General features: G+C 41.6%; 1 protein-coding gene across 1 annotated transcript; it reads right to left on the reverse strand.

Moving 5' to 3' along the window:
* Positions 1 to 203: 203 nt before the first annotated feature.
* Positions 204 to 27,680, reverse strand: alkbh1 (alkB homolog 1, histone H2A dioxygenase). The gene is made up of 6 exons (XM_062044449.1): positions 27,334 to 27,680; positions 16,333 to 16,441; positions 16,074 to 16,236; positions 10,981 to 11,068; positions 3,998 to 4,191; positions 204 to 681 (listed from the first exon to the last, which is right to left on the reverse strand). The coding sequence occupies exons 1-6, from the start codon at positions 27,466 to 27,468 to the stop codon at positions 294 to 296; spliced, it is 1,077 nt and encodes a 358-aa protein (XP_061900433.1). The 5' UTR covers positions 27,469 to 27,680; the 3' UTR covers positions 204 to 293.
* Positions 27,681 to 27,840: the final 160 nt, after the last annotated feature.

The following is a 27,840-nucleotide window of genomic DNA, read 5'->3' on the forward strand; positions in this document are numbered from 1 at the left end:
AGTGTTCAGTTTCTGTAGCCCTCCTCATCTTCCCTCCATCTCCTGACCACGGTTCAAACGTTAAGTATCTTGTCTTTGCAGTCTATTCAATTGAATATAAGTTCAAAAGGATATGCAAATCATTGTATTCTGTTTTTATTTACGATTTACACAACGTGCCAACTTCACTGGTTTTGGGTTTTGTATAAACAAAAGACACAGACTACATTTCAATCATGTGTATTAGGACAACATCGTATTCATTTAAACAGTTGTGATGTATCATTAATTCTGCATGGAAAGAAGTATAAATATCATGTCTGTTGAGGTGAGTAAACACCTTTTCTCCTTTTCGAACGGTCTTCCCCTTCAGCTTGATGCTCCTCCCGAAGAGGTGTTTCTGGAAAGCTTTGACTCTGCCCCAAAACCTGTCTGACAGTCACGTTGATCCTGGAACTCTGGATATACTCGGAGCACACGGCCCAGTCCTCCTGTGACACACACTCCTGCTGGTCGGAACCCCAGCTGCTTTGCTCCACCACTGCGACTTCCTGGGGCGCTGGGACGATGCGAGGCACAGCGTGGTAAAGGAGGCGACTCTGCCCCGACATTACCATCAGGTCCCCGCTGTGCATGTACATCGCGGTGGGAGGGTCTTGTCTTTGAGTGCCGCCGAGAAGGAAGATCGCCGACTGGCCAAAACTAAAATAGAAAGCACGCACAGTCCATGTGTTTAGTGTTTAACACTTGCAGTGTTTGACACACTTTCATAGCTCAATAACAACCTTCAAAAATACAGAGCATTGGAAGAATTAACTCATATTATGTTTTGCATATGATGAATGTTTATATTCATCCTGGAGAAAGCAAACCACCAAGTTTAAGTAAATAGTGGTATTTCAGTTTGAGCACATAATAAGATAAGGCCGCTTGGTTTGACATTCACAGGTGGATTGGATCACTTCTCGTAGGAAAGAGGCCCTAATTGGGACTTCGGAATACAAAAGTGATAGCCCTATCCTTGAGAAGAGACTACCTGTCTAGTTCAATGCCAACATTTAAGTTATGACATAAAGCAGTTTTCCAGACACTTACACACGAACATCTCCTTTTATGGTCAGGATGTGCTCTCCTGATTTAGCACACACACAGAGAGACAGGAAGGAGGAATATAAAACTGATGGTTTGGCTTCTCCAAGTTAGGAGTGCCTTATTTTCTTGACCTGACCTCCCCCAGGAACTGCAGTCCTGTATAATGACGCTCGCTTGTAATAAAGCAACTTTTGGTTCAGTAAAGCGTTTCCGACGTCTCTTTTGATCCAGCCGCACTGGCGTGTCACCCTTCTGTCCGGACGAGGATGACAAGACCAGAAATACACATCATTGACAACTCCCAAGAAAAATCAGCCACCCTTAATGTATAAAATCGTGCAAGACCACAGCTATCCCCACGAGACCGCAGTTTACTCTGCACAAAGACTTAAAAAATGGGACCCATTACCTCCCTGTTTGGCACTCAGCATCAAGGGTTGGAATTGGGGGTTAAATCACCAAAAATGAGTCCCGGGCGCGGCCATCGTTGCTGCTCACTACTCCCTTCACCTCCCAGGAGGTGAACAAGGGGATGGGTCAAATGCAGAGGACAAATTTCACCACACCTAGTGGGTGTGTGACAATCATTGGTACTTTAACTTAACGTGATTTGCTTTTTACCCTCACCCTTTTTGAGACAATTAATCCAAAGGAAGGACAAACCTCAAACAGGATGCTATGAAAAGAACATACATTATCTCACGTCAAATGTCAACAAGCAATAAAAGTTGCTTGTCGGCCCGAGGAATTAGTCTGGCGTTCACTGTGCACTCACACACCCGGAGCATGTGCACACAAACAAAATTAGTGCCAGAGAAGCAACAATTGCAGTAATTTTGTTGTTAGCGCTCTTTAGTGCCGCCCTGGTGGCTCCCTAGAGCTTTTTCAAAAATTTATGAAAATGGAAAAAGATGGTGGAAAAAATATACTTTTTGTTTTAATATGGTTTCTGTAGGAAGACAAACATGACACAAACCTTCTTAAATGTTGAAAAGCCTAACGTTTAATGTTTGTGTGTATGCTTCACTGATGTGACTATTTGGCGAGCGCCGTTTTGTCCTACTAAATTTTGGCGGTCCTCGAACTCACCGTAGTTGAGTGGACAGTGATGCAACGGTTTGTTTACATCTATAACTTTCACAGACGCTGTCAAAAAAAGACATGTTTTGTGCCACTCATTTTGTCCCCCAAACGTTTTATGCTGTGTGTTATGCACAAAGGTGAGCTTTGTTGATATCATTGACTTGTGTGGAGTGCTGATCAGGCATATTTGGTCAGTACATGACTGCAAGCTAATCCATGCTAACATGCTATTTAGGCTAGCTGAATGTACATATTACGTCATTATACCTCGTTTTGAGCTATATTTGAGCTCATTTAATTTCCTTTACTCATGTCCTGTCTCATGGCGCTTCATCTGTACGTAATATTGGCTGCATTTCTGATAGTTGTTTGTGTGCCATGTTGTTCTAGACCACAGCAAACGCTAACCAGCTTGCCAAAGATTGTAATAAATCCATTCGAAGAAGACAGCCTGTGTTTCTTTAACTTGGACACACACATATATGCCTTTGGTAATTTCCAGGAGTTATCTCACCCTCTGAGACGCTTACCTCATGTGTTGCCTTCATTCTAAGACTTATAAATGATAAATGATAAATGGGTTGTACTTGTATAGCGCTTTTCTACCTTCAAGGTACTCAAAGCGCTTTGACAGTATTTCCACATTTACCCATTCACACACACATTCACACAGTGATGGCGGGAGCTGCCATGCAAGGCGCTAACCAGCAGCCATCAGAGGCAAAGGGTGAAGTGTCTTGCCCAAGGACACAACGGACGTGACTAGGAAGGTAGAAGGTGGGAATTGAACCCCAGTAACCAGCAACACTCCGATTGCTGGCACAGCCACTCTATCAACTTCGCCACGCCGTCCATGTAAGGCTTTTAATTTTTTGTGGCTCTAAAACAGACATGTATTTTTGGTCGAATATGAATCTTTCAACATTTTGGGTTGCCGACCCGTGGGCTAAGCGATACATTCAATGATAGCGAATGTTAATAGTTAAGCAGTCAGGAAGTGAAGAAGAATAACGCAAAACTAATGGATGGGCTGCAAGGCAAAGTGTGATGCATCACATTGATGATTTAAAATAGTCTAGGCCTTGAAACAATGTGACTGTGACTGGGCTCCAGATTACACTCAGGTCCTTTGGCAGAGCATCTGATAATGGAGGAGAAGAAGATGATGTTGCTTCAACAGAGCAATAAGTGCACAACTTTCTGCAATCAAAGGTTGTGGATGCCAAAAACCCTAGGGAATCTGCAGAGGTACTGCATGGGGGTTGTGGAATATTTGGATAATTGGACTTTTTCAAATGTTTTTTTTTATATTCCCTGTGCAATTCCTTTTCCAAATGTAAATACACAATTAACACATGCATAGACATTACCATTAACCAAACACTAGTGAACAAATAACTGGGCTGTAACAAGAGATTTGTTTCAGAACTACAGTAGTTGCAGTGCAAAAGACAGAAGAACACAGCCTGTGATGAGTTATCATCCATTATAAGCTAGCACCGCTTCAAATCTTTGAGAGAGACACTCAACCAAAATTGTCCCAACAGTACATATAACATATTGTACAATTTTTCTCCAAAATTAAACCCAGAAATTAAAAAATGCACAGTTATATGGTGTAAAGACTTTGCAGGTAAAACTTGTAGTTATAATGGTTTGCAATGGGGACTTTTTTGTCCCATGATACTAAACTGCTATTATGTGTACAATCTGATCAAAATTTGTTTTAATACTAATCTTATGTATAGTAAGGCCTGATCTTTATCACTGTAACCACCCTTTTAACATTTACTATAAGGATGATAACTCATTTTATGCAGATTTTTTCATTCTACGCACATACCTGAACGACAGAAGTGGGCAACTGTGATCTAATTCGGATTCATCCACGTGGATTCCTAAAGAAGAGTCCGACCTGTAGTAATTGAGGATTCCTGCTTCTGCACTGAAGCCTGGGAAGCCACAGGCAGCTGCTATTTGGTGAGACAGGAGGCGGAGCTCAGCTGGGAATGGCGTGTAATGATTGGCAGAGTATGTCTATAAAAGAAACAAGAGAGGAAAGCATTGAACCTTCATGCATATACTGTAGCATGGGTTTGGTATTTAGCCCCATGATATACAGTTTTTATTTTTCCAAGTATCACGTGTGCATTGACAAAGGTTGCTGTTTCCAATATTCTAATATCGTAATACAGGGTGTCCTCAAAGTTTCTCTACAATTCAAAAAATGTATGATAAAGGTCATTAATGATCTGTTAACCAGATGTTATACGTGTATGTGGTTCATCATGTTACATTTGCATTTAATGAAATAGATTATCTTAATAAACTCCTAAAATGTGCTTTACGGTTTATTGAAACAAAATCTAATATCCAGACTATGGTATCAATTCTCGGTATGTGGGAATCGATAGTTACTTAACAGTAGGGATGATGTTTGAAACCGGTTCTCCCGGTTGTTTGATAAGAAAAGAACCGATTCCATGGACTCGAATCCCTTTTTGAGAACCGGTTCCCGTTATCGAGGCCACTATAGTAAAGAAAAAGAGTTGGTTCTTTATTCGAATCCCTGGAAACGAATCCCGTCCCACAGGAAATGCTCTGTGACACGTCCAAAGAAATGACGTAGCTCAGTCATTAGGCGGAAGATACAGAAGCAGCAACAACAATGGACCGGAAAAAACGCCTCAAGGCATGGCTTCATTTTACTAAGAAATACGACGAGGAAACGGCTATCTGCAATTATTGCCAGGTTTTGCTCTCATGTAAGGGGGGGCAAGTACAACAAGCATGAAGAAACATGTTCAGGCCGCACATAACCGGAACCTCCGAGAACCGTGTCGTGTCTTCGACATGTGGAGAAGCAGCGACAGAGATGACGAAGAAAGCCCCTCTTCCTCGGCTTCAACCTGCAGCGCCAATTCCAGTGATAGTGCTGGTGAGTAACTAACGTTAACTGTTGCCGGTTAATTTCCATATCTGCTCACTCGTAGCCTTTAGGCTAAAATAACGTTACCTCTTATGTCAACCAGGACTGCAGTAATGTTAGCTAGACTAACGTTACCTAAGCATAGTCAGTGGCTAACGGTAACGGTAACGTTAACGTTAGCCTTTTTGTATGTGTCTGATAATGTTAACGGTATCTTGTAGCCTACACCACTCCAGAGTTTGCAGGTCTGTCTAATAAACTAGTGCTTTCTTTCTTTGTTTAGTTTATTTCGTACATGAACACACTTACAGCATAACACATCACAGTTTCATATCATTTCACTTTACATCATGTCTGAAAAGGAGTAAGAAGAAGTAAAGCTTATTTAATCCTACCCCTTTCCCACTTCAGAGCGTTTACAAATATATACATAATTTAATGACCTTTTTATAATAAAATAACATCTGTGAATTAGTATATACAACAGTTTTGTAATATGTAATTAATTAATTCAGTCATTATTAATACACTGAGATGAAGAATATCTTATTTTCAAAAAGGTTGAAAGTATTTTTCATAATTCTTCTTTGTACTTTGAACCACCTCTTAAAGTGGATCATATCAGTACAATGTTTAACTTCATTACTTAATCCATTCCATCATTTAATTCCACATATTAATGCTAAAGACTTAATAACAGAAAGCCTTGTCTTCACATTCAGCTAATTTCCCCCCCTAATTCTATGCTGTGTCTATCCCTCAATTTCCCTCCAGGACAAGGACGTGCAGTCATTCCTGGAGGAGGCCACACTGATGGACCCCAGAAGGATGTCCCAATAGCAGCAGAAGTGCACTTTTTGGAGAGCTGTATTATTTTCAGTTTTGTGCCCAAGGGACTGATTTTATTTAACACTGTATTATTATCTATACACCTATAGTGATCACAGAGACAGGTTGTTTTTGTGTAACTGTATATATTTGTTTTTCTGAAAAATCCCACTTAATATACTTTGGGTAACAACAGTCAATATTTATTTTTTTTATTTTATTTTTGTAGGGGGGTAACAACAGTCAATATTTATTTATTTATTTAATTATTATTATTTTTCTTATTAAATAAAAGGGAGCTTTTGTTAAACCAAATGTGTTTTTTTTCCATATACAACAACCTATCTGGATTCGATAAGAGAATCGATAAGGAATCGGTTCGATAAGAGGATTCGATAATGGGCTCGAACTCGATAATTTCTTATCAAACATCATCCCTACTTAACAGTACCAATGTTTGGAATTGTTGTGTGTGTTCATGTGTTAATAAATGTTGAATTATTGTGTCTTCGGGACTATTAGTCATTGACGGTGCCTTTGGACAACTCTGTCAGGCTCATTTGGTGTGTTTTTCTTTTTTATCAAGTCATGGTTTTGAGATAACATTTGCACTGTGTTGCATTTCAACACGGTCTCTGTACTCTTCTTCATGTCGTGTCTTCAATTAATGGGAAAAAATAGACGCGTACCATGTTTTGCAGTTTAGCCAATCGTTGTTTGGTCTCTTACAAAAAAAAAAAATCCAAACAAAATAGTTCTTCACTTTTTTTGTCACCAATTCCTCTTTTAGTTTTGTTGTTTTAGCTTCCTTTGTTGTTTCTGTCTTTGAAATGTTGTTGACATCCATGCTACCAGAAAGTAGCATCATCGCTGCAATTGCATTAACGGCAGCCCAGACGTGGAATAACTACAATAAGAACAGAGAATTACAGTATATCGTACAATAGCCATTTTTATGTCGTATTACCACATATATATAGCGGAATATTACATAGCACTAGCCCAACGTGACGTCACATGCAACAAAGGTATCCGGGCATACTGAATGAATCCGATCGATACCAGAGGTGGGTAGTAATTTAGTTTGTTAGATTTGTTAAGTTGAGATGGTTCGGTCGCGAATGAGAGCTGGATTAGCTTCACTCTGTGAAGTGAACGGGATCCGGCTCGCGATCGAGGTGGAATTCCCATCACTATTGCTTAGTAACTTTCTGGATAAATTGTATTTTTCAGAGTAGTTTCAATGTAACATACCTTTTACTTTTACTATCAAGTATTTTGTGACGAAGAAACGCTACTTTTACTTAAGTTACATTGAGTTTAATTCCAATCGCTACATTTATTTACAACATAATTTACAAAACCCAAAACCAGTGAAGTTGGCACGTTGTGTAAATCGTAAATAAAAACAGAATACAATGACTTGCAAATCCTTTTCAAACTATATTAAATTGAAAACACTGCAAAGACAATATACTTAATGTTCGAAATGGAAAACTTTGTTATTTTTTGCAAATATTAGCTCATTTGGAATTTGATGCTTGCAACATGTTTCAAAAAAGCTGGCACAAGTGGCAAAAAAGACTGAGAAAGTTGAGGAATGCTCATCAAACACTTATTGAGAACATCCCACATGTGAACAGGCTAATTTGCAACAGGTGGGTGCCATGATAAAAGCAGCTTTCATGAAATGCTCAGTCATTCACAAACAAGAATGAGGCGAGGGTCACCACTTTGTGAACTAATGTATGGGCAAATTGTCAAACAGCTTAAAAACAACATTTCTCAACGAGCTATTGCAAGGAATTTAGGGATTTCACCATCTACGGTCCGTGATATCATCAAAAGGTTCAGAGAATCTGGAGAAATCACTGCACGTAAGCGGCAAAGCCGTGATCTTTGATCCCTCAGGTGGTACTGCATCAAAAACCGACATCAGTGTGTTAAGGATATCACCACATGGGCTCAGGAACACTTCAGAAAACCACTGTCAGTAACTACAGTTTGTCACTACATCTGTAAGTGCAAGTTAAAACTCTCCTATGCAAGGCGAAAGTCTTTTATTTTAATTTATTTTTTTATTATTTTTCTCCAAGATGGCGCGGCTGTAGTGGCTGCTGTTGGCAGGAGCTCTGTGCTCTTGTGTCATCCATTTGTGTTTCCCTCTTGTTTTCATGTGTTATTTTACATATATATTTTTTTGCCTTTTGGTTCGGGACCCTTTGGGACTGTGTGACAAGGGGTGGCACTTTCGTGACTTCTGCTGTGCTTTTTTGTGAACTTCTGGATCTGCCTCCCGGGAGCCTTTTGGCCATGGAGACCAGCTGCTGGTTCTCTGCCACACCAGAGTCTGTTTGGAGAGACTGGAGGAGATGTGGATGAAGAGACAGGGCTGAGCGCCGGGACGGACAGGCTTCACAGTGTCTTGGCTGAATGAGCAGGTATCGGACACCTCAGTCTCCTTGGACGTATCCTCGCTCATCCATGCGGACTGGACACTGGCCGAGTTAGTGGGCGGCCGAGAGTGGAGTCGGCTCTCTTGGTTGCTTTGTTGGGTCTACTCCTGTCTTTGGCCATGCTCCCTCCACCCCAGCAGAGGATGGCGTGGAACACCGCAGAGGCCACCACAGTGTATATGTTTCTTTACTTTTTATTCATAGCTGTATGTAGAAGTGGCTGGTTGCATCAGCTCTGCTCTTTTAATGTCTTTAATGTCCTTTGTGTTCTTTGATGTTTCCCTCTTTTACACACATGTAAGAGGGATGTGTGCAATGGCTATGAGTTGTTTTTTCCCTTGGCCTCAGTCTGGACCCCCTCTCCAGGGGCCCAGGCTTAGACCGATTTTTTTTTTCACCCCCCCCCCCCCCCCGACCCCTATTGTTTACCTGTATCTCACCTTTTTTGTAAGGGGCGCCGGAAGTTGGCAGACCTGTCAGCGATCCTGTTCTGTCTCCCTGTAATGTTTGATCCTGTTCTGTCTCCCCGTATTGTTTGTCTGAATGGGATTGTGCTGAAAATGTTAATTTCCCCTATGGGATTAATAAAGTATTTCTGATTCTGATTTATCAACAACACCCAGAAATGCCGCCGGCTTTGCTGGGCCCGAGCTTATCTAAAATGGACTGATGCAAAGTGTAAAAGGGTTCTGTGGTCTGACGAGTCCACATTTCAAATTGTTTTTGGAAACTGTGGAAGTAGTGTCCTCCGGACCAAAGAGGAAAAGAACCATGTTATAGGGGCAAAGTTCAAAAGCCAGCATCTGTGATAGTATGGGGGTGTATTAGTGCCCAAGGCATGGGTAACTTACACATCTGTGAAGGCACCATTAATGCTAAAAGGTACATACAGGTTTTGGAGCAACATATGTTGCCATCCAAGCAACGTGTATTTCATGGACGCCCCTGCTTATTTCAGCAAGACAATGCCAAGCCACATTCTGCACGTATTACAACATCATGGCTTCCTAGTAAAAGATGGCGGGTACTAGACTGGACTGCCTGTAGTCAAGACCTGTCCCCCATTGAAAAAGTGTGGCGCATTATGAAGCGGAAAATACGACAACGGAGACCCCAGACTGTTGAACAATTTAAGCTGTACATCAAGCAGGAATGGGAAAGAATTCCACCTGAAAAGCTGCCATTAAATTCTAAGTTAATGATTATTTGCCCCCAAAAAAATGAAGTTTCTCAGTTCAGCATTAAATATCTTGTCTGTGCAGTCTATTCAATTAAATGTAAGTTGAAAAGGATTTGCAAATCATTGTATTCTGTTTTTATTTACGAATTACACAACGTGCCAACTTCACTGGTTTTGGGTTTTGTATACTTATTCATAATCTATTGATTACTGCTTGCAAAGACATATTCATTTGACTCGTTAAGACATCTTTCAGTGGGCACGGTCACATGACTCGGTTTCACCAATAGTTTGTACGATCACATGACTCTTTCACCTAACCAAATTAAGCACTAGTGAGGTTTGACTCCATTTTTCCAATCAAACGGAGCCTGGCACTCACATGATCGCACTCGTAAAACACACTGTAAAGTGACACGTGGTCATCCAAAGCAGCACAACTCTTCAATGTTGAATTTACGAAGTATTAAAAAAAAGGAACATTTATATAATGTACTGTCATCTGTGTCAGTAGAAATGCCTACAACAATTCTACTTACAACTAAATAAAACACATTGCAGTAAGTTGTAGATGTTTTGTATGATTTATCAATCAATCAATGTTTATTTATATAGCCCTAAATCACAAGTGTCTCAAAGGGCTGTGCAAGCCACAACGACATCCTCGGTACAGAGCCCACATACGGGCAAGGAAAAACTCACCCCAGTGGGACGTCGGTGAATGACTATGAGAAACCTTGGAGAGGTATAGCTGCGTATATGCTAACATTGGCCCTTTCATAACATCAGAAGTGACTGTAAAATGTGCATATTTGTATTACATGCTGTTCTCTGTTAGGATCTCTATCACGAGCCACACACACACACTGGCAGGCACACACAAACAAACACACACTAACTACGGTTGTGGTGCAAGTACCGTTAGAAAATAGCTACTCAATAAATAAGTTACTAATCAGTACTTGAGTTTTTTTTCCCCTGAATACTAACTTAAGTTATTATTTATATGACTACTTCTTACTTCAGTCATATTACTCTAAAGTACGATACTTTTGATTGAGGATGATTTTTGGCTACTCTAAGGTACCTATAAAAGTACCAAATTCGGTACTAATACCTAACGCAGACTCAGCAAAACTACAGGAAAACTATGGAAGACATCCACCAGGGACAGGGAGATTGAAGGATGAAGGGAGAAATAGACAACAATGTGGTTTATGCAACAAAGGGTGTCTATATAGATATGTATGAAATGAGGCAAACATGTTTATATTTACTCTTCAAATTTGAATATATTTGATTTTGTAAAGAATGTGTGAAGTTGTCAAGAGACTTCACGGACACCCTGTACTTTGGCATGAAAATACACCCCTATGTCTAATATATTTCATCAGATGCAACATTGCTTATGGAGTCTACTTAGTTCCAGTTACCTTGCTATTCCAGTTGTAATGATAGCCTAAGGTGACCCAGCGCAGCCTCTCCAGAAGAGTTTTGGGTTCTCTCTTCCCATCAGGGCGACTGGAGGGATTCAAGCACAGACAACACTAAACGCTACGTCACCATTGGCACACTTCTGTTTTTACACTTCATCTGTTGAGCGCAAAAGAGCATTTGCACTGAGAAGTACGGCTAAAAGCAGTGTACTCAGTCCCTGGGTGTTGCACTCACAGTGCATACAGAAAATATGCACAGCGTTTCCCTTTTTCCCACGTTTTTGTTTGGTTTTGTTTTTTCTTCAAGATGGTGCCGCTGTAGTGGCTGCTGTTGGCAGTAGCTCTGTGCTCTTGTGTCATCCTTTTGTGTTTCCCTCTTTTTTTCATTTGTTATATATATATATATATATATATACAGTATCTTTCGGAGTATAAGTCGCACCGGAGTATAAGTCGCACCTGCCGAAAATGCATAATAAAGAAGGAAAAAAACATAAGTCGCACTGGAGTATTATATAAGTCGCATTTTTGGGGGAAATTTATTTGATAAAACCCAACACCAAGAATAGACATTTGAAAGGCAATTTAAAATAAATAAAGAATAGTGAACAACAGGCTGAATAAGTGTACGTTATATGACGCACAAATAACCAACTGAGAACGTGCCTGGTATGTTAACGTAACATATTATGGTAAGAGTCATTCAAATAACTATAACATATAGAACATGCTATACGTTTACCAAACAATCTGTCACTCCTAAACGCTAAATCCCATGGAATCTTATACGTGTAGTCTCTTACATGAATGAGCTAAATAATATTATTTGATATTTTACGGTAATGTGTTAATAATTTCACACATAAGTCGCTCCTGAGTATAAGTCGCAACCCCAGCCAAACTATGAAAAAAACTGACTTATAGTCCAAAAAATACGGTATATATATATATATATATATATATGTATATATATATATATATATATATATATATATATATATATATATATATACATATATATATATATATATATATATATATACATATATATATATGTCTTTTTTTTTTTTAATATCTTTTTTTTGCCTTTTGGTTCGGGACCCTTTGGGACTGTGTGACAAGGGGTGGCACTTTCGTGACTTCTGCGGTGCTTTTTTGTGGACTTTTGGATCTGCCTCCCAAGAGCCTTTTGGCATGGAGACCAGCTGCTGGGTCTCTGCCACACCAGAGTCCATTTGGAGAGACTGGAGGAGATGCGGATGAAGAGACAGGGCTGCAGAGCTAGCACTGAGCGACGGAACGGACAGGCTTCACAGTGTCTTGGCTGAATGAGCAGGTATCGGACACCTAAGTCTCCTTAGACGCATCCTCGCTCATCCATGCGGACTGGACACTGACCGAGAGTGGAGTCGGCTCTCTTGGTTGCTTTGTTGGGTCTACTCGTGTCTCTGGCCATGCTCCTTCCACCCCAGCAGAGGATGGCGTGGAACACCGCAGAGGCCACCACAGTGTATATGTTTCTTTACTTTTTATTCATAGCTGTATGTAGAAGTGGCTGGTTGCATCAGCTCTGCTCTTTTAATGTCTTTAATGTCCTTTGTGTTCTTTGATGTTTCCCTCTTACACACATGTAAGAGGGATGTGTGCAATGGCTATGAGTTGTTTTTTCCCTTGGCCTCAGTCTGGACCCCCTCTCCAGGGGCCCAAGCTTAGACCGATTTTTTTTTTCAACCCCCAACCCCCCCATTGTTTACCTGTATCTCACCTTTTTTGTAAGGGGCGCCAGAAGTTGGCAGACCCGTCAGCGATCCTGTTCTGTCTCCCTGTAATGTTTGTCTGCTCTTGAATGGGTTTGTGCTGGAAAATTTTAATTTCCCCTCGGGGATTAATAAAGTATTTGGGGGGCAAAATTCTACACACAATACCTCATGATGACAATGTGAAAATGTTTTATTTTTTCAAATGTATTAAAAATATGAACTAAGAAATCACATGTTCATAAGTAAACAGAGCCTTTGCTCAATACTTTGGGAGAGTGGCCGTACCTTTGGCAGCAATTATAGCTGCAGGTATTTTTGAATATGAAGCCACAAGCTTGGTTTTCTTTCAGGTTGTCTCTGTATATTGCTGCATTCATCTTTCCCTCTATCCTGACTAGTCAACCAGTTCCTGCCACTGAAAACCATACCCACAGCATGATGCTGCCACCACCATGCTTCACTGTAGGAATGGTATTGGCCAGGTGATGAGTGGTGCCTGGTTTCCTCCAAACATAAAGTTTGGTATTCATGCCAAAGAGTTCCATCTTTGTCACATCAGTTCAGAGAATTTTGTTTCTCATGGTCTGACAGTCTTTCAGGTGCATTTTGGCAAACTTTTTATGAAAAAATTACTTTCGTCTGGCCACTATACAATACAGGCCTGATCGGTGGATTGCTGCAGAGATGGTTGTCCTTCTGGAAGGTTCTCCTCTCTCCACAGAGGAATGCTGTAGCTCTGGCAGAGCGACTATCAGGTTGTTGGTCACCTCCTTGACTAGGTGACTTTTCCACTTTGCAATCAGTCCATCTTAGATGTGCTCGGGCCCAACAAAGTGTTTCTGGGTGTTGTTGATAAATGGTTTTGCTTCGCATCTACAGAGACATTCTGGATGAAATCAAACACTTTCCATTCAATCTGATGGAGCGTGGGAGGTGCTGCAAAGAGGAATGGGCGAAAGAAAGGTGTGCCAAGCTTGTGGCATCGTATTCAATCAACACAGTATTGAGCAAAGGCTGTAAACACTTACCGGTACTTACATGTGATTTTTTAGTTTTAATAAATTTGCAAAATAAAAAAATAAAAAAAGAACAACTTTTCACATTGTCATTATGGGGTATTGTCTGTAGAATTTTGAGGCCAAAAATGAATGTATTCCATTTTGGAATAAGACTGCAACATAACAGAAAAGGGAAAAAGTGAAGCGCTGTGAATACTCTCAGGATGCACTGTAAATGGCTAAAATGGTGAGCATGCAATACTGGACACTTACCAGTAGTCACCATATTGGCAATGTAGAGGAAAAGGAGGGAATAACTGGAAACAGAGCAAGCCGTAGCGGGGAAGGTAGTGGACAGAAGAGACAAAACCAATAAATATTGCGGTTGTCATTTACGTTAAGTGCGCAAACACGGTAATCAGTTTCAGAAAGCATTACATACAATTTCAAAATTCACACGCTCCGGAATCAAGTGCAGAGTCAGTATTTGACCCTACCACTACATTAGGAGGGCGGGGCACTTTCCCAACACCCCCTACCAAGAAGGTAAAGTTATTTGAATTGCGTTTTTAAACAATTCAACACAGCACCATATCACAACAAAAGTAATTTAATGATACCTTTCATATGGAACAAATATAGACATTGTTCTTGTGTGCGATACACTGGCAGTTATTCAACAATACCCCAAAGCCAAAATGTTATATACGTCATTCAGTTTTTTAAAGGCATAAAAACAGTTTGGATTAATATTTTTTTTATCTTTTTTGCTCAAAATTAAATCTCTAAATAAACTTAATCCCTATGCAATACCAAACAGGTAATGTTTTTAATTAAATGTCAGTTTTCAATTTGTCCATCCATCCATCCATCCATTTGTATAACATAAATTACTTTACTTACTTAAAACTGACATTATCTGATCAAAAGTGGTCAATATTTCATAGGGGTCAATATACAGTACAGGCCAAGGTTTGGACACACCTTCTCATTTCAATGCATTTTCATGACTATTTACATTGTAGATTGTCACTGAAGGCATCAAAACTATGACACCTGTGAAGTGAAAACCATTTCAGGTGACTACCTCTTGAAGCTCATCGAGAGAATGCCAAGAGTGTGCAAAACAGTAATCAGAAGAAAGGGTGGCTATTTTGAAGAAACTAGAATATAAAACATGTTTTCAGTTATTTCACCTTTTTTTTGTTAAGTACATAACTTCACATGTGTTAATTCATAGTTTTGATGCCTTCAGTGACAATCTACAATGTCAATAGTCATAAAAATAAAGAAAACCCATCGAATGGTAAATGGTAAATGGGTTATACTTGCATTTTCTACCTTCAAGGTACTCAAAGCGCTTTGACACTATTTCCACATTCACACACTGATGGCGGGAGCTGCCATGCAAGGCGCTAACCACGACCCATCAGGAGCAAGGGTGAAGTCTCTTGCTCAAGGACACAACGGACGTGACTAGGTTGGTAGAAGCTGGGGATTGAACCAGGAACCCTCAGGTTGCTGGCACGGCCACTCTCCCAAACTGTGCCACGCAGTCCCCCGAAGAGAAGGTGTGTCCAAACTTTTAGACTGTACTTTATTTTATTTTTTAAAACATGATATGCTTACCGGTAATACATTTGTTAAGAATTGAATTTTATTGAGACACATTTTTAAAAAAATTTAAAAATTAAAAAATTTAAAAAGCTTACTTTTTTATTTATTTTTTTAACGATGAATCCAAAAATATTTTTAGGCTTTTCCAAAATTGACTGACTTTTATGTTCGGTTTGGCTTTAAAGATAAATAAAATTGGGATAATTGTCACAGATCCCTTTTGACAAAGGACGCTAACAAGCAATATGACTCAACACAAGAAAAATTATTAAACTGTATGCTGTATTATTACACAGTTATCCATTATGGTGACTTTTAAAAAATATTAATGACTTGGGGTAAATGACATAGATTTCCAAAACATTTCTGGGAAAAAAAGGGTATTTTGGGGGAAAAAAAGGCCCAAATTGACGGGTTTTTCCACAAATTTAAAAAAAATATGATTTTAAAAAATCTGCAAATTTGTGGTTCATGTGTGCTGAAAGGTGAATATGCTAAGATCCACCGTAGCCTTACTCACACAAAAGTGTAATTTCTGTCTCTACATAGTCCCTTTTACAACTCTTTGTATCATGTGCATACAGTAGGAGTGGTCGCACAAAATAAATGAAATATCATTTTTTTTGTTTACTTTGTGGACTATCTTTGGGAGTGTTAGTACTGCTTTCTATTAAAATGGAACTGTGGAGGAGCAATTGCGTGTGTATGTGCGCACCTGAGGTTGCATACACTCTTGGCCCAGATGTCCTGTGTGTCACTAGGAGACATGTGCATGTCCAGGTTGCAGACATTCGGCTTTCTGGGGTAAGTCTTCAGACACTGACGAACCCAGTAGGCCTGAGAGCCTCGGAGGAACGGGTTAGTGATGAAGATGAACCCTGAAAAAAAGTCATTTAAGGAGAAAGTGTACTGATGTTTGAGTTGTTATCATTGACATATGTTGGCGTTGTAGTAATAGTTTTGTGTCAGTTTACCTGGGTAACCCTTTAGATTAAAGACTCTCCAGTCTCTGACAGGCTGTAATCCAACCCTGGCAGCATCTCCGTCACTCACTGCTTGAGGGTCTATTTTGACTTGCACCACCTGGCCCATACAGTACATACATGATAGTGTGTTAAAAGACTTACAAACTTGGCATCATTTGCTGCTTTTTCCTCACCAACAATCTTCCAAGGTACCGTATTTTCCGGACCATAGGGCGCAGTGCCGATGAATGGTCTATTTTCGACCGTTTTCATACATAAGGCGCGCCGGATTATAGGGTGCATCAAAGGAGTCATATTATTATATATTTTTTCTAAATGTAAAACACTTCCTTGTGGTCTACATAACATGTAATGGTGGTTCTTTGGTCAAAATGTTGCATAGATTATGTTTTACAGATCATCTTCAAGCCGCTTTCTGACAGTCGCTTCAGGATGTGCCGTTTTGTGGGCGGTCTTATTTACGTGGCTCACCTTCGGCAGCGTCTTCTCCCCGTCATCTTTGTTGTAGCCGTGTAGCATGTAAGGACGGGAGTGGAAGAAGTGTCAAAAGATGGAGCTAACTGTTTTAATGACATTCAGAGTTTACTTAAATCAACAACGGAGCAGCATCTTCTCATCCACTGGAAATGTGTTCCGTGAAAAACCGTCCAATCGGAACTCTCTAATAAGTAAAGTTCCTTGGGTGAATAATGTAAATGTAAATGTAAATAAGTTATCCTTGTATAGCGCTTTTCTACCTTCAAAGCGCGTTGACACTATTTCCACATTCACCCATTCACACACACACTAGTAATGTAAACTCACTACAACGGTATGTTTTAGCGCTTTCATGGCGAGTTTACTGACAGATATAAGAACATTACACTACTTTATATTAGAAATGGCAACAGCGGAGGATGAATGTCCCATAACAAGAAGATAGAGAAAAAGAAGAAGCTTATCGACTACGGTGTCAACACGGACAACAAAGGCGGACGCGCGCAATTTTTCAGGACTTATGCAGATCCCAAATACAGATCAGCAGGTACCAGAAGTCATCCTGTTTAACCCTAAACACTAAAAAGACTAACTCTGTCTGCTTCTCCATAAAAAAAGCTACCTCAAACAAACCTGAATATAAAAATTAATGAGGAGGTCATTGAACAAGTAACTGAAGTCAAATATTTGGGCATAATCATAGACTATCAGCTGAATTTTAAAAGACACATTAAGAAAATGTGTAAAACCCTGAAGGCAAACCTAGGCTGTTTTAAGATTATAAGACACTGCTTAACTCTTAGCTGTGCTTTTAATTTTATGAATGCAATGATTCTGTCACACATATCTTATGGCTTAACCACATGGTCCCAGGCACACCAGTCATCAATCAAGACCATTGAGTGTCTTTATAACCGCACCTTGAAAGTTCTAGACAAGAAGAGTATACGATATCATCATTGCCAAATTTTAACCAAATACAATATTTTAAGTTTTACCAATTTTATTTTGTTACACACAGTCAAACTGGTTTTTAAATGCTTGTATAACTCTGCTCCCCAATTGCTCTGCAAGGCAATTACAAGACTGCAAAGTGGTACCAGATCTACCACCCGAGCAGTGTCAAAAGGCAACTGTTGTGTTCCATTCCGTAGAACATCTTTTGCCCAGACTGCCTTTTCAATAAAAGGACCACAACTATGGAACTCTTTACCGGACACTTTGAAAAGTATACCTGCACTTGTCACTTTCAAAAAACAAACAAAATTATGGCTAGTTGAGCAACAATCGTGTTCCCATGTTTAGTTTTTACTCATTTTTACTAATTGGTTTTTATCTAGTCTGCACTTTGTCTGTGTTATTATTATTATTATTGGCTTTTATCTAGTTTGCACTTTGTCTGTGTTATTACTATTATCATTATTATCAACTCATTCTATTTTTTATTTTCCTATTTTAATGATGTTGGATCTGTGTTGTTGTTGTTGTTGTTGGGGACAAGTGTTGTAAATTAGCTTTGGCTACAAACACTGTGATGCATGCATCGGATAACTGTTTCAGATGTCTATGTTTTTGTATCTGTCCCTATTTCAAATAAACCTCTATAATAATAATAATTTTTTTAAAAATAAGGTAAGAAAAGTTGCTTTTGCATAATATTGTGAAACAAAACACCAGATAATATGTCTTACCTTATACACACACCATAATAATACATGTATGTTGAAGCACAGTACAATCCATCAAGCGGTGCGGCTTCATAGCTTACCAAAGTCGTACCAAAACATTTTGATAGATTTTTGAGCGCCGTGTGTAATGTTCTATATTTTCAATGGAACATATGAAATGTTGGTGTTGTTTATTTGAGTCATATTGCAGTCTACACATATCTCTTATGTGTGACTGCCATTATATTGCAGTCTACACGCATCTCTTATGTTTGACTGCCATCTACTGGTCACACTTATCACTTATCGGTAAGCAAAACCAGAATTATTCCGTACATTAGGCACACCGGGTTATAAGGCGCATTGTCGAGTTTTGTGAGAAAAAAAAAGGATTTTAAGTGCGCCTTATAGTCCGGAAAATACGGTTTATGTTTTAGACCAGTGGTTCTCAAATGGGGGTACGCGTACCCCTGGGGGTACTTGAAGGTATGCCAAAGGGTACGTGAGATTTTTTTTAAATATTCTAAAAATAGCAACAATTCAAAAATCCTTTATAAATATATTTATTGAATAATACTTCAACAAAATATGAATGTAAGTTCATAAACTGAACATCAAATTAAGTAGGCTATTCCAATCATTACCATAAACCCAGAGTTTCCCCCATGGCATGATGGTTTGACCCTCACTAAAATGTCTGTCAAAAAGAACTGTGAAAAGAAATGCAACAATGCAATATTCAGTGCTGACAGCTAGATTTTTTGTGGACATGTTCCATAAATATTGATGTTAAAGATTTATTTTTTTGTGAAGAAATGTTTAAAATTAAGTTCATGAATCCAGATGGATCTCTATTACAATCCCCAAAGACGGCACTTTAAGTTGATGATTACTTCTATGTGTAGAAATATTTATTTATAATTGAATCACTTGTTTATTTTTCAACACATTTTTAGTTATTTTTATATCTTTTTTTCCAAATAGTTCAAGAAAGACCACTACAAATGAGCAATATTTTGCACTGTTATACAATTTAATAAATCAGAAACTGATGACATAGTGCTGTATTTTACTTCTTTATTTTATTTTTTCAACCAAAAATGCTTTGCTCTGATTAGGGGGTACTTGAATTAAAAAAATGTTCACAGGGGGTACATTACTGAAAAAAGGTTGAGAACCACTGGTTTAGACTATTGGGCCATTTGTGGCCTGCAGCCAATTTTTTAACAGCCCAGGGCACATTCTAAAAATACTATTACAAAAAAAAACCTTTAAAAAGTTAAATCAAAGAGTATACAGGTGAAATGCTACAAGACAAATCGATTAAAATCACCTTTGTTTGTGAATTATTGACCTATTTCAGACTCCAATTATCCACTTGGAAATATTTTGGGGAAAGAATACCGCATATTTTTTGTGTTTGCCATACAAAAACATAATAATAAAAAAATACTTATAATCTACAGATAGAAATTGATTTAGGGAGTGAAATGTTGAAAGGAAACAAAATGAATGACCTCTTTTTAACACTTTTATGAGTGGTGCCCTTTTAAACCCAATAATTTTAGTGGGATTGTTTTTTTACACTATCATTGCTCAAAAATAATAATGAAAAATCAATGTCGTTAAGAATTATTGACCTATTAAAGGCTCAAATTACAGGGCAGATCAAAAGTTTGGACACACCTTCTCTCCTTTCAAAGCATTTTCTTTATTTTCATGACTATTTACATTGTAGATTGTCACTGAAGGCATCACAACTCCTCTCTGAGCTGCCACCTTACCGTGGTAGAGGAGTTTGCGTGTCCCAATGATCCTAGGAGCTATGTTGTCCGGGGGCTTTATGCCCCCTGGTAGGGTCTCCCAAGACAAACTGGTCCTAGGTGAGGGATCAGACAAAGAGCAGCTCGAAGACCTCAATGAGAAATAAAAACTATGGACCCAGATTTCCCTCGCCCGGATGCGGGTCACCGGGGCCCCCCTCTGGAGCCAGGCCCGGAGGTGGGGCACGATGGCGAGCGCCTGGTGACCCGAAGAGGCAACGTGGGTTCCTAGAGGTCGGGTGCGATGTGAGCTGGGCGGCAGCCGAAGGCAGGGCACTTGGCGGTCCGATCCTCGGCTACAGAAGCTAGCTCTTGGGACGTGGAACGTCACCTCGCTGGGGGGGAAGGAGCCTGAGCTAGTGCGCGAGGGGGAGAAGTTCCGACTAGACATAGTCGGACTCACTTCGACGCACAGCAAGGGCTCTGGAACCAGTTCTCTCGAGAGGGTCTGGACTCTCTTCTACTCTGGCGTTGCCGGCAGTGAGAGGCGACGGGCTGGGGTGGCAATTCTTGTTGCCCCCCGGCTCAGAGCCTGCATGTTGGAGTTCAACCCGGTGGACGAGAGGGTAGCTTCCCTCCGCCTTCGGGTGGGGGAACGGGTCCTGACTGTGGTTTGCGCTTACGCGCCAAACCGCAGCTCAGAGTACCCACCCTTTTTGGATTCACTCGAGGGAGTACTTGAGAGTGCTCCCCCGGGTGATTCCCTCCTTCTACTGGGGGACTTCAACGCTCATGTTGGCAGCGACAGTGAAACCTGGAGAGGCGTGATTGGGAAGAATGGCTGCCTGGATCTGAACCTGAGCGGTGTTTTGTTATTGGACTTTTGTGCCCGTCACAGATTGTCCATAACGAACACCATGTTCAAACATAAGGGTGTCCATATGTGCACTTGGCACCAGGACACCCTAGGCCGCAGTTCCATGATCGACTTTGTAGTTGTGTCGTCGGATTTGCGGCCTCATGTTTTGGACACTCGGGTGAAGAGAGGGGCGGAGCTTTCTACCGATCACCACCTGGTGGTGAGTTGGCTGCGATGGTGGGGGAGGATGCCGGACAGACCTGGCAGGCCCAAACGCATTGTGAGGGTTTGCTGGGAACGTCTGGCAGAGTCTCCTGTCAGAGAGAGTTTCAATTCCCACCTCCGGAAGAACTTTGAACATGTCACGAGGGAGGTGCTGGACATTGAGTCCGAATGGACCATGTTCCGCACCTCTATTGTCGAGGCGGCTGATTGGAGCTGTGGCCGCAAGGTAGTTGGTGCCTGTCGTGGCGGTAATCCTAGAACCCGTTGGTGGACACCGGCGGTGAGGGATGCCGTCAAGCTGAAGAAGGAGTCCTATCGGGTTCTTTTGGCTCATAGGACTCCTGAGGCAGCGGACAGGTACCGACAGGCCAAGCGGTGTGCGGCTTCGGCGGTCGCGGAGGCAAAAACTCGGACATGGGAGGAGTTCGGGGAAGCCATGGAAAACAACTTCCGGACGGCTTCGAAGCGATTCTGGACCACCATCCGCCGCCTCAGGAAGGGGAAGCAGTGCACTATCAACACCGTGTACGGTGAGGATGGTGTTCTGCTGACCTCGACTGCGGATGTTGTGGATCGGTGGAGGGAATACTTCGAAGACCTCCTCAATCCCACCAACACGTCTTCCTATGAGGAAGCAGTGCATGGGGAATCTGTGGTGGGCTCTCCTATTTCTGGGGCTGAGGTTGCTGAGGTAGTTAAAAAGCTCCTCGGTGGCAAGGCCCCGGGGGTGGATGAGATCCGCCTGGAGTTCCTTAAGGCTCTGGATGCTGTGGGGCTGTCTTGGTTGACAAGACTCTGCAGCATCGCGTGGACATCGGGGGCGGTCCCTCTGGATTGGCAGACCGGGGTGGTGGTTCCTCTCTTTAAGAAGGGGAACCGGAGGGTGTGTTCTAACTATCGTGGGATCACACTCCTCAGCCTTCCCGGTAAGGTCTATTCAGGTGTGCTGGAGAGGAGGCTACGCAGGATAGTCGAACCTCGGATTCAGGAGGAACAGTGTGGTTTTCGTCCTGGTCGTGGAACTGTGGACCAGCTCTATACTCTCGGCAGGGTCCTTGAGGGTGCATGGGAGTTTGCCCAACCAGTCTACATGTGTTTTGTGGACTTGGAGAAGGCATTCGACCGTGTCCCTCGGGAAGTCCCGTGGGGAGTGCTCAGAGAGTATGGGGTATCGGACTGTCTGATTGTGGCGGTCCGCTCCCTGTATGATCAGTGCCAGAGTTTGGTCCGCATTGCCGGCAGTAAGTCGGACACGTTTCCAGTGAGGGTTGGACTCCGCCAAGGCTGCCCTTTGTCACCGATTCTGTTCATAACTTTTATGGACAGAATTTCTAGGCGCAGTCAAGGCGTTGAGGGGATCTGGTTTGGTGGCTGCAGGATTAGGTATCTGCTTTTTGCAGATGATGTGGTCCTGATGGCTTCATCTGGCCAGGATCTTCAGCTCTCGCTGGATCGGTTCGCAGCTGAGTGTGAAGCGACTGGGATGAGAATCAGCACCTCCAAGTCCGAATCCATGGTTCTCGCCCGGAAAAGGGTGGAGTGCCATCTCCGGGTTGCGGAGGAGACCCTGCCCCAAGTGGAGGAGTTCAAGTACCTCGGAGTCTTGTTCACGAGTGAGGGAAGAGTGGATCGTGAGATCGACAGGCGGATCGGTGCGGCGTCTTCAGTAATGCGGACGCTGTATCGATCCGTTGTGGTGAAGAAGGAGCTGAGCCGAAAGGCAAAGCTCTCAATTTACCGGTCGATCTACGTTCCCATCCTCACCTATGGTCATGAGCTTTGGGTTATGACCGAAAGGACAAGATCACGGGTACAAGCGGCCGAAATGAGTTTCCTCCGCCGGGTGGCGGGGCTCTCCCTTAGAGATAGGGTGAGAAGCTCTGCCATCCGGGGGGAGCTCAAAGTAAAGCCGCTGTTCCTCCACATCGAGAGGAGCCAGATGAGGTGGTTCGGGCATCTGGTCAGGATGCCACCCGAACGCCTCCCTAGGGAGGTGTTTAGGGCACGTCCGACCGGTAGGAGGCCACGGGGAAGACCCAAGACACGTTGGGAAGACTATGTCTCCCGGCTGGCCTGGGAACGCCTCGGGATCCCCCGGGAGGAGCTGGACGAAGTGGCTGGGGAGAGGGAAGTCTGGGCTTCCCTGCTTAAGCTGCTGCCCCCGCGACCCGACCTCGGATAAGCGGAAGAAGGTGGATGGATGGATGGATGGATGGCATCAAAACTATGAATGAACACATGTGGAGTTATGTACTTAACAAAAAAAGGTGAAATAACTGAAAACATGTTTTATATTCTAGTTTCATCAAAATAGCCACCCTTTGCTCTGATTACTGCTTTGCACACTCTTGGCATTCTCTCGATGAGCTTCTACCTCTTGAAGCTTTTTTTTTGTTGAAAGAAAACAAAATAAATGACCTATTTTACAAATAGATTTAAAATTGATCTTAAAATCTCCAAAAAAATATATAACTTATTCTTAACAGGTTTATGAACACTGAACTTTTCAAACTCCAATCATTTTAGTGGGATTGTATTCCTTACAACGGTCGTTGCTCAAAAAATAGTAATGTAGAATCAATGTTATGAATTATTGACCTATTTAAGGCACCACTTATTTCACATCAAATATTCCACTTTGAACATTGTTTGGGAGAATGTGTTTTTGCCACCAAAAAAAACAATGTTTTCTTTAACACATTAAAAACAGACACATAATTAATTTCATATTGACAGATAGATCTGAATGTGATATAAAGATTCATGCACTGATTTTTTTTTTTTTAAATATGACTTATTTTTAACCTTTTATGACTGAGACCCTTCCAGGTCCCTGGGACCAAAATTGAGGGGAGCCTGACAGGTAAAGACACATGTATATATTGTATTGGATAGGGAAAATGAAAAATATTAAATGCCACACGCATACTTTGATTTTTCAGTGTGGCCCTCAGTGGGAAAAGTTCGACCTGAATTAGGCAAATGAAGTAATTTAAGTCAACACAACAATAAATACTTTAAAGGCCTACTGAAACCCACTACTACCGACCACGCAGTCTGATAGTTTATATATCAATGATGAAATCTTAACATTATAACACATGCCAATACGGCCGGGTTAACTTATAAAGTGACATTTTAAATTTGCCGCTAAACTTCCGGTTCGAAACGCCTCTGAGGATGACGTATGCGCGTGACGTAGCCCGGGGAACACGGGTATGCCTTCCCCATTGAATACAATACAAAAAAGCTCTGTTTTCATTTCATAATTCCACAGTATTCTGGACATCTGTGTTCGTGAATCTGTTGCAATTATGTTCATTGCATTATGGAGAAAGAAGCTGAGCAAGCAAAGAAGAAAGTTGTCGGTGCGAAACGGACGTATTTTTCGAACGAAGTCAGCAACAACAGTACACAGCCGGCGCTTCTTTGTTTACATTCCCGAAAGATGCAGTCAAGATGGAAGAACTCGGATAACAGAGACTCTAACCAGGAGGACTTTTGACTTCAATACACAGACGCCTGTAGAGAACTGGGACAACACAGACTCTTACCAGGATTACTTTGATTTGGATGACAAAGACGCAGACGTGCTACCGTGAGTATGCAGCTTTGGCTTCTAAACATTTGATAGCTTGACCGTATGTGCGCGTCACGTACGTAACTTTTTTAAAATATATAAGCTTTATGAACATTGGGTTAGGTGAACTGTCTTTTGGGCTGAGTGACTGTGTGTGTTGATCAGGTGTTTGAATTGTATTGGCGTGTTCTATGGAGCTAGGAGCTAGCAGAGGAGCTAGGAGCTAGCATAACAAACACGCAGGTGTTTTTATGCAGGATTAATTTTTGGCATATTAAATATAAGCCTGGTTGTGTTGTGGCTAATAGAGTATATATATGTCTTGTGTTTATTTACTGTTGTAGTCATTCCCAGCTGAATATCAGGTACCGTGAGTATGCAGCCTTGGCTGCTAAACATTTGATAGCTTGACCGTATGTGCGCGTCACGTACGTAACTTTTTTAAAATATATAAGCTTTATGAACCTTGGGTTAGGTCAGGGGTCGGCAACCTTTACCACTCAAAGAGCCATTTTGGCAAGTTTCACAAATTAAAGAAAGTGATGGGAGCCACAAAAAAAATTTACAATTTTAAATGAAAAACACTGCATACAGAGCTTAAATGCTTTGTGCTATATTAACCAGGGGTCTCCGACACACGCACCGGCACGCACTTTAATGTGGACATTTGATGTTAGTGCAGCCCGCGAGTTTTGAATGAATGGCGCTTGATAGCGTCATACTTGCCAATCCTCTCATTTTTCCCCGGGAGACTACCGAATATCAGAGCGTGATGACACCGCCCTCTACAGTCTGCCCTAACTGTGTACCTGCTTGACCACACGTAAGTGACAGCAAGGCGTACTACCTCAGCAACCACACATCTTACACTGACGGTGCCAATACCCAGAATCCCATGCAGCACTAACTCTTCCGTACTAGTTCAGCAACCACACATCTTACACTGACGGTGCCGATACCCAGAATCCCATGCAGCACTAACTCTTCCGTACTAGTTCAGCAACCACACATCTTACACTGACGGTACCAATACACATCTGACACTGACGGTACCAATACACATCTTACACTGACGGTACCAATACCCAGAATCCCATGCAGCACTAACTCTTCCGCTCAACCAACGCAAGGAGAGGGGGGGGGTGGGGGGGGTTGATGTGTGGGGGGGTTGTGGTAGCGGGGTGTATAATCTAGACCGGAAGAGTTAGGACTGCATGGGATTCTGGGTAATGGTTGTGTTGTGTTTATGTTGTGTTACAGTGCAGATGTTCTCCAGAAATGTGTTTTTCATTCTTTTTTGGTGTGGGTTCACAGTGTGGCGCATATTTGTAACGTAACAATGTTAAAGTTGTTTGATACGGCTACCGTCAGTGTAAGCTGTGTGGCTGATGAGTAAGTATGCTTTGCTGTCTCCTGTGTGTGCGATTAATAACAACATGCAACATGCGGCTGGACTGGCACGCTGTATGTAAATGCTATAGAGGACAATTACTGCAGTGCAATCAGGGCACGCCCTTTATCTAGTATTTATAGTCTAAATAGGATTATTTTTTCCCAGGGAGTTATTTATGAGAGACACTGAGATCCATAAATCTCCTGGGAAAATCGGGGGGTCGGCGAGTATGTAGCTGAGCCGCATCAGAGTGGTCAAAGAGCCGCATGCGGCTCCGGAGCCGCGGGTTGCCGACCCCTGGGTTAGGTGAATGGTCTTTTGGGCTGAGAGATTGTGTGTGTTGATCAGGTATTTGAATTGTATTGGCGCGTTCTATGGAGCTAGGAGCTAGCAGAGGAGCTAGGAGCTAGCATAACAAACACGTAGGTGTTTTTATGCAGGATTAATTTGTGGCATATTAAATATAAGCCTGGTTGTGTTGTGGCTAATAGAGTATATATATGTCTTGTGTTTATTTACTGTTGTAGTCATTCGCAGCTGAATATCAGGTCACCCCCGGCTCTCACAGCATATTCCCTATCTGAATAGCTTCAACTCCCCACTAGTCCTTCACTTGCACTTTACTCATCCACAAATCTTTCATCCTCGCTCAAATTAATGGGGAAATTGTCGCTTTCTCGGTCCGAATCTCTCTCACTTCATACGGCCATCATTGTAAACAATAGGGAACTTTGCGTATATGTTCAATTGACTACGTCACGCTACTTCCGGTAGGGGCAAGCCTTTTTTTTTATCAGATACCAAAAGTTGCGATCTTTATCGTCGTTGGTCTATACTAAATCCTTTCAGCAAAAATATGGCAATATCGCGAAATGATCAAGTATGACACATAGAATAGATCTGCTATCCCCGTTTAAATAAAAACAATTCATTTCAGTAGGCCTTTAAGCTTAAACTGACTTCACAGAAGGCGTTTTGGAGCGTGAGAGGTAAAACATTTGACAATGCAAAACAATCTTCTTTACCTTATCACTTGTCATAGGTTTGGAAAAATCAAAAACATCGCTGAAATTAGGAGGAGGAATTCTCCGCTTGTAAAACTTGAATATTTTTCTGAAGGCATCTTCTCTACACTCCACTATGGCCGCCATGGTGGCCATGTCACGTGGTGTGTCCTGTACGTCTCATGACAGCGCAATATCGCCACCTATTGGTGGGAGGGTAGAGTGACGCAGACTTGATAGGAATCCCCAGCGGGATTTAGTAGCACATGACTAGAGATCTAACGTGTGTTTTTGAACACACGCAAGAAAATATATACACTATATTGCCAAAAGTATTTGGCCACCCATCCAAATTATGAAAATCAGGTGTCCTAATCACAGGTGTATAAAATAAAGCACTTAGGCATGGAGTTATACTTGCCAACCTTGAGACCTCCGATTTCGGGAGGTGGGGGGTGGTCAGGGGTGGGGCGGGGGCGTGGTTGGGGGCGGGAGGCGTGGTTGGGGCGTGGTTAAGAGGGGAGGAGT

The sequence above is a fragment of the Entelurus aequoreus genome, linkage group LG04, assembly GCF_033978785.1.
Source record: "Entelurus aequoreus isolate RoL-2023_Sb linkage group LG04, RoL_Eaeq_v1.1, whole genome shotgun sequence".
NCBI classification, from domain to species: Eukaryota; Metazoa; Chordata; class Actinopteri; order Syngnathiformes; family Syngnathidae; genus Entelurus; species Entelurus aequoreus.

What these genes read in the sequence shown, in the direction of transcription:
- alkbh1 (XM_062044449.1), bottom strand. Translation starts at nt 27,468, where the DNA reads ATGGCCACCATGGCGGCCATAGTGGAGTGTAGAGAAGATGCCTTCAGA. An exon ending in AACCTATGACAAGTGATAAG is followed by an intron (nt 16,442 to 27,333) that starts GTAAAGAAGATT and finishes TGTATGGGCCAG; the next exon opens with GTGGTGCAAGTCAAAATAGA. An exon ending in TGCCCACTTCTGTCGTTCAG is followed by an intron (nt 682 to 3,997) that starts GTATGTGCGTAG and finishes TTTCTATTTTAG; the next exon opens with TTTTGGCCAGTCGGCGATCT.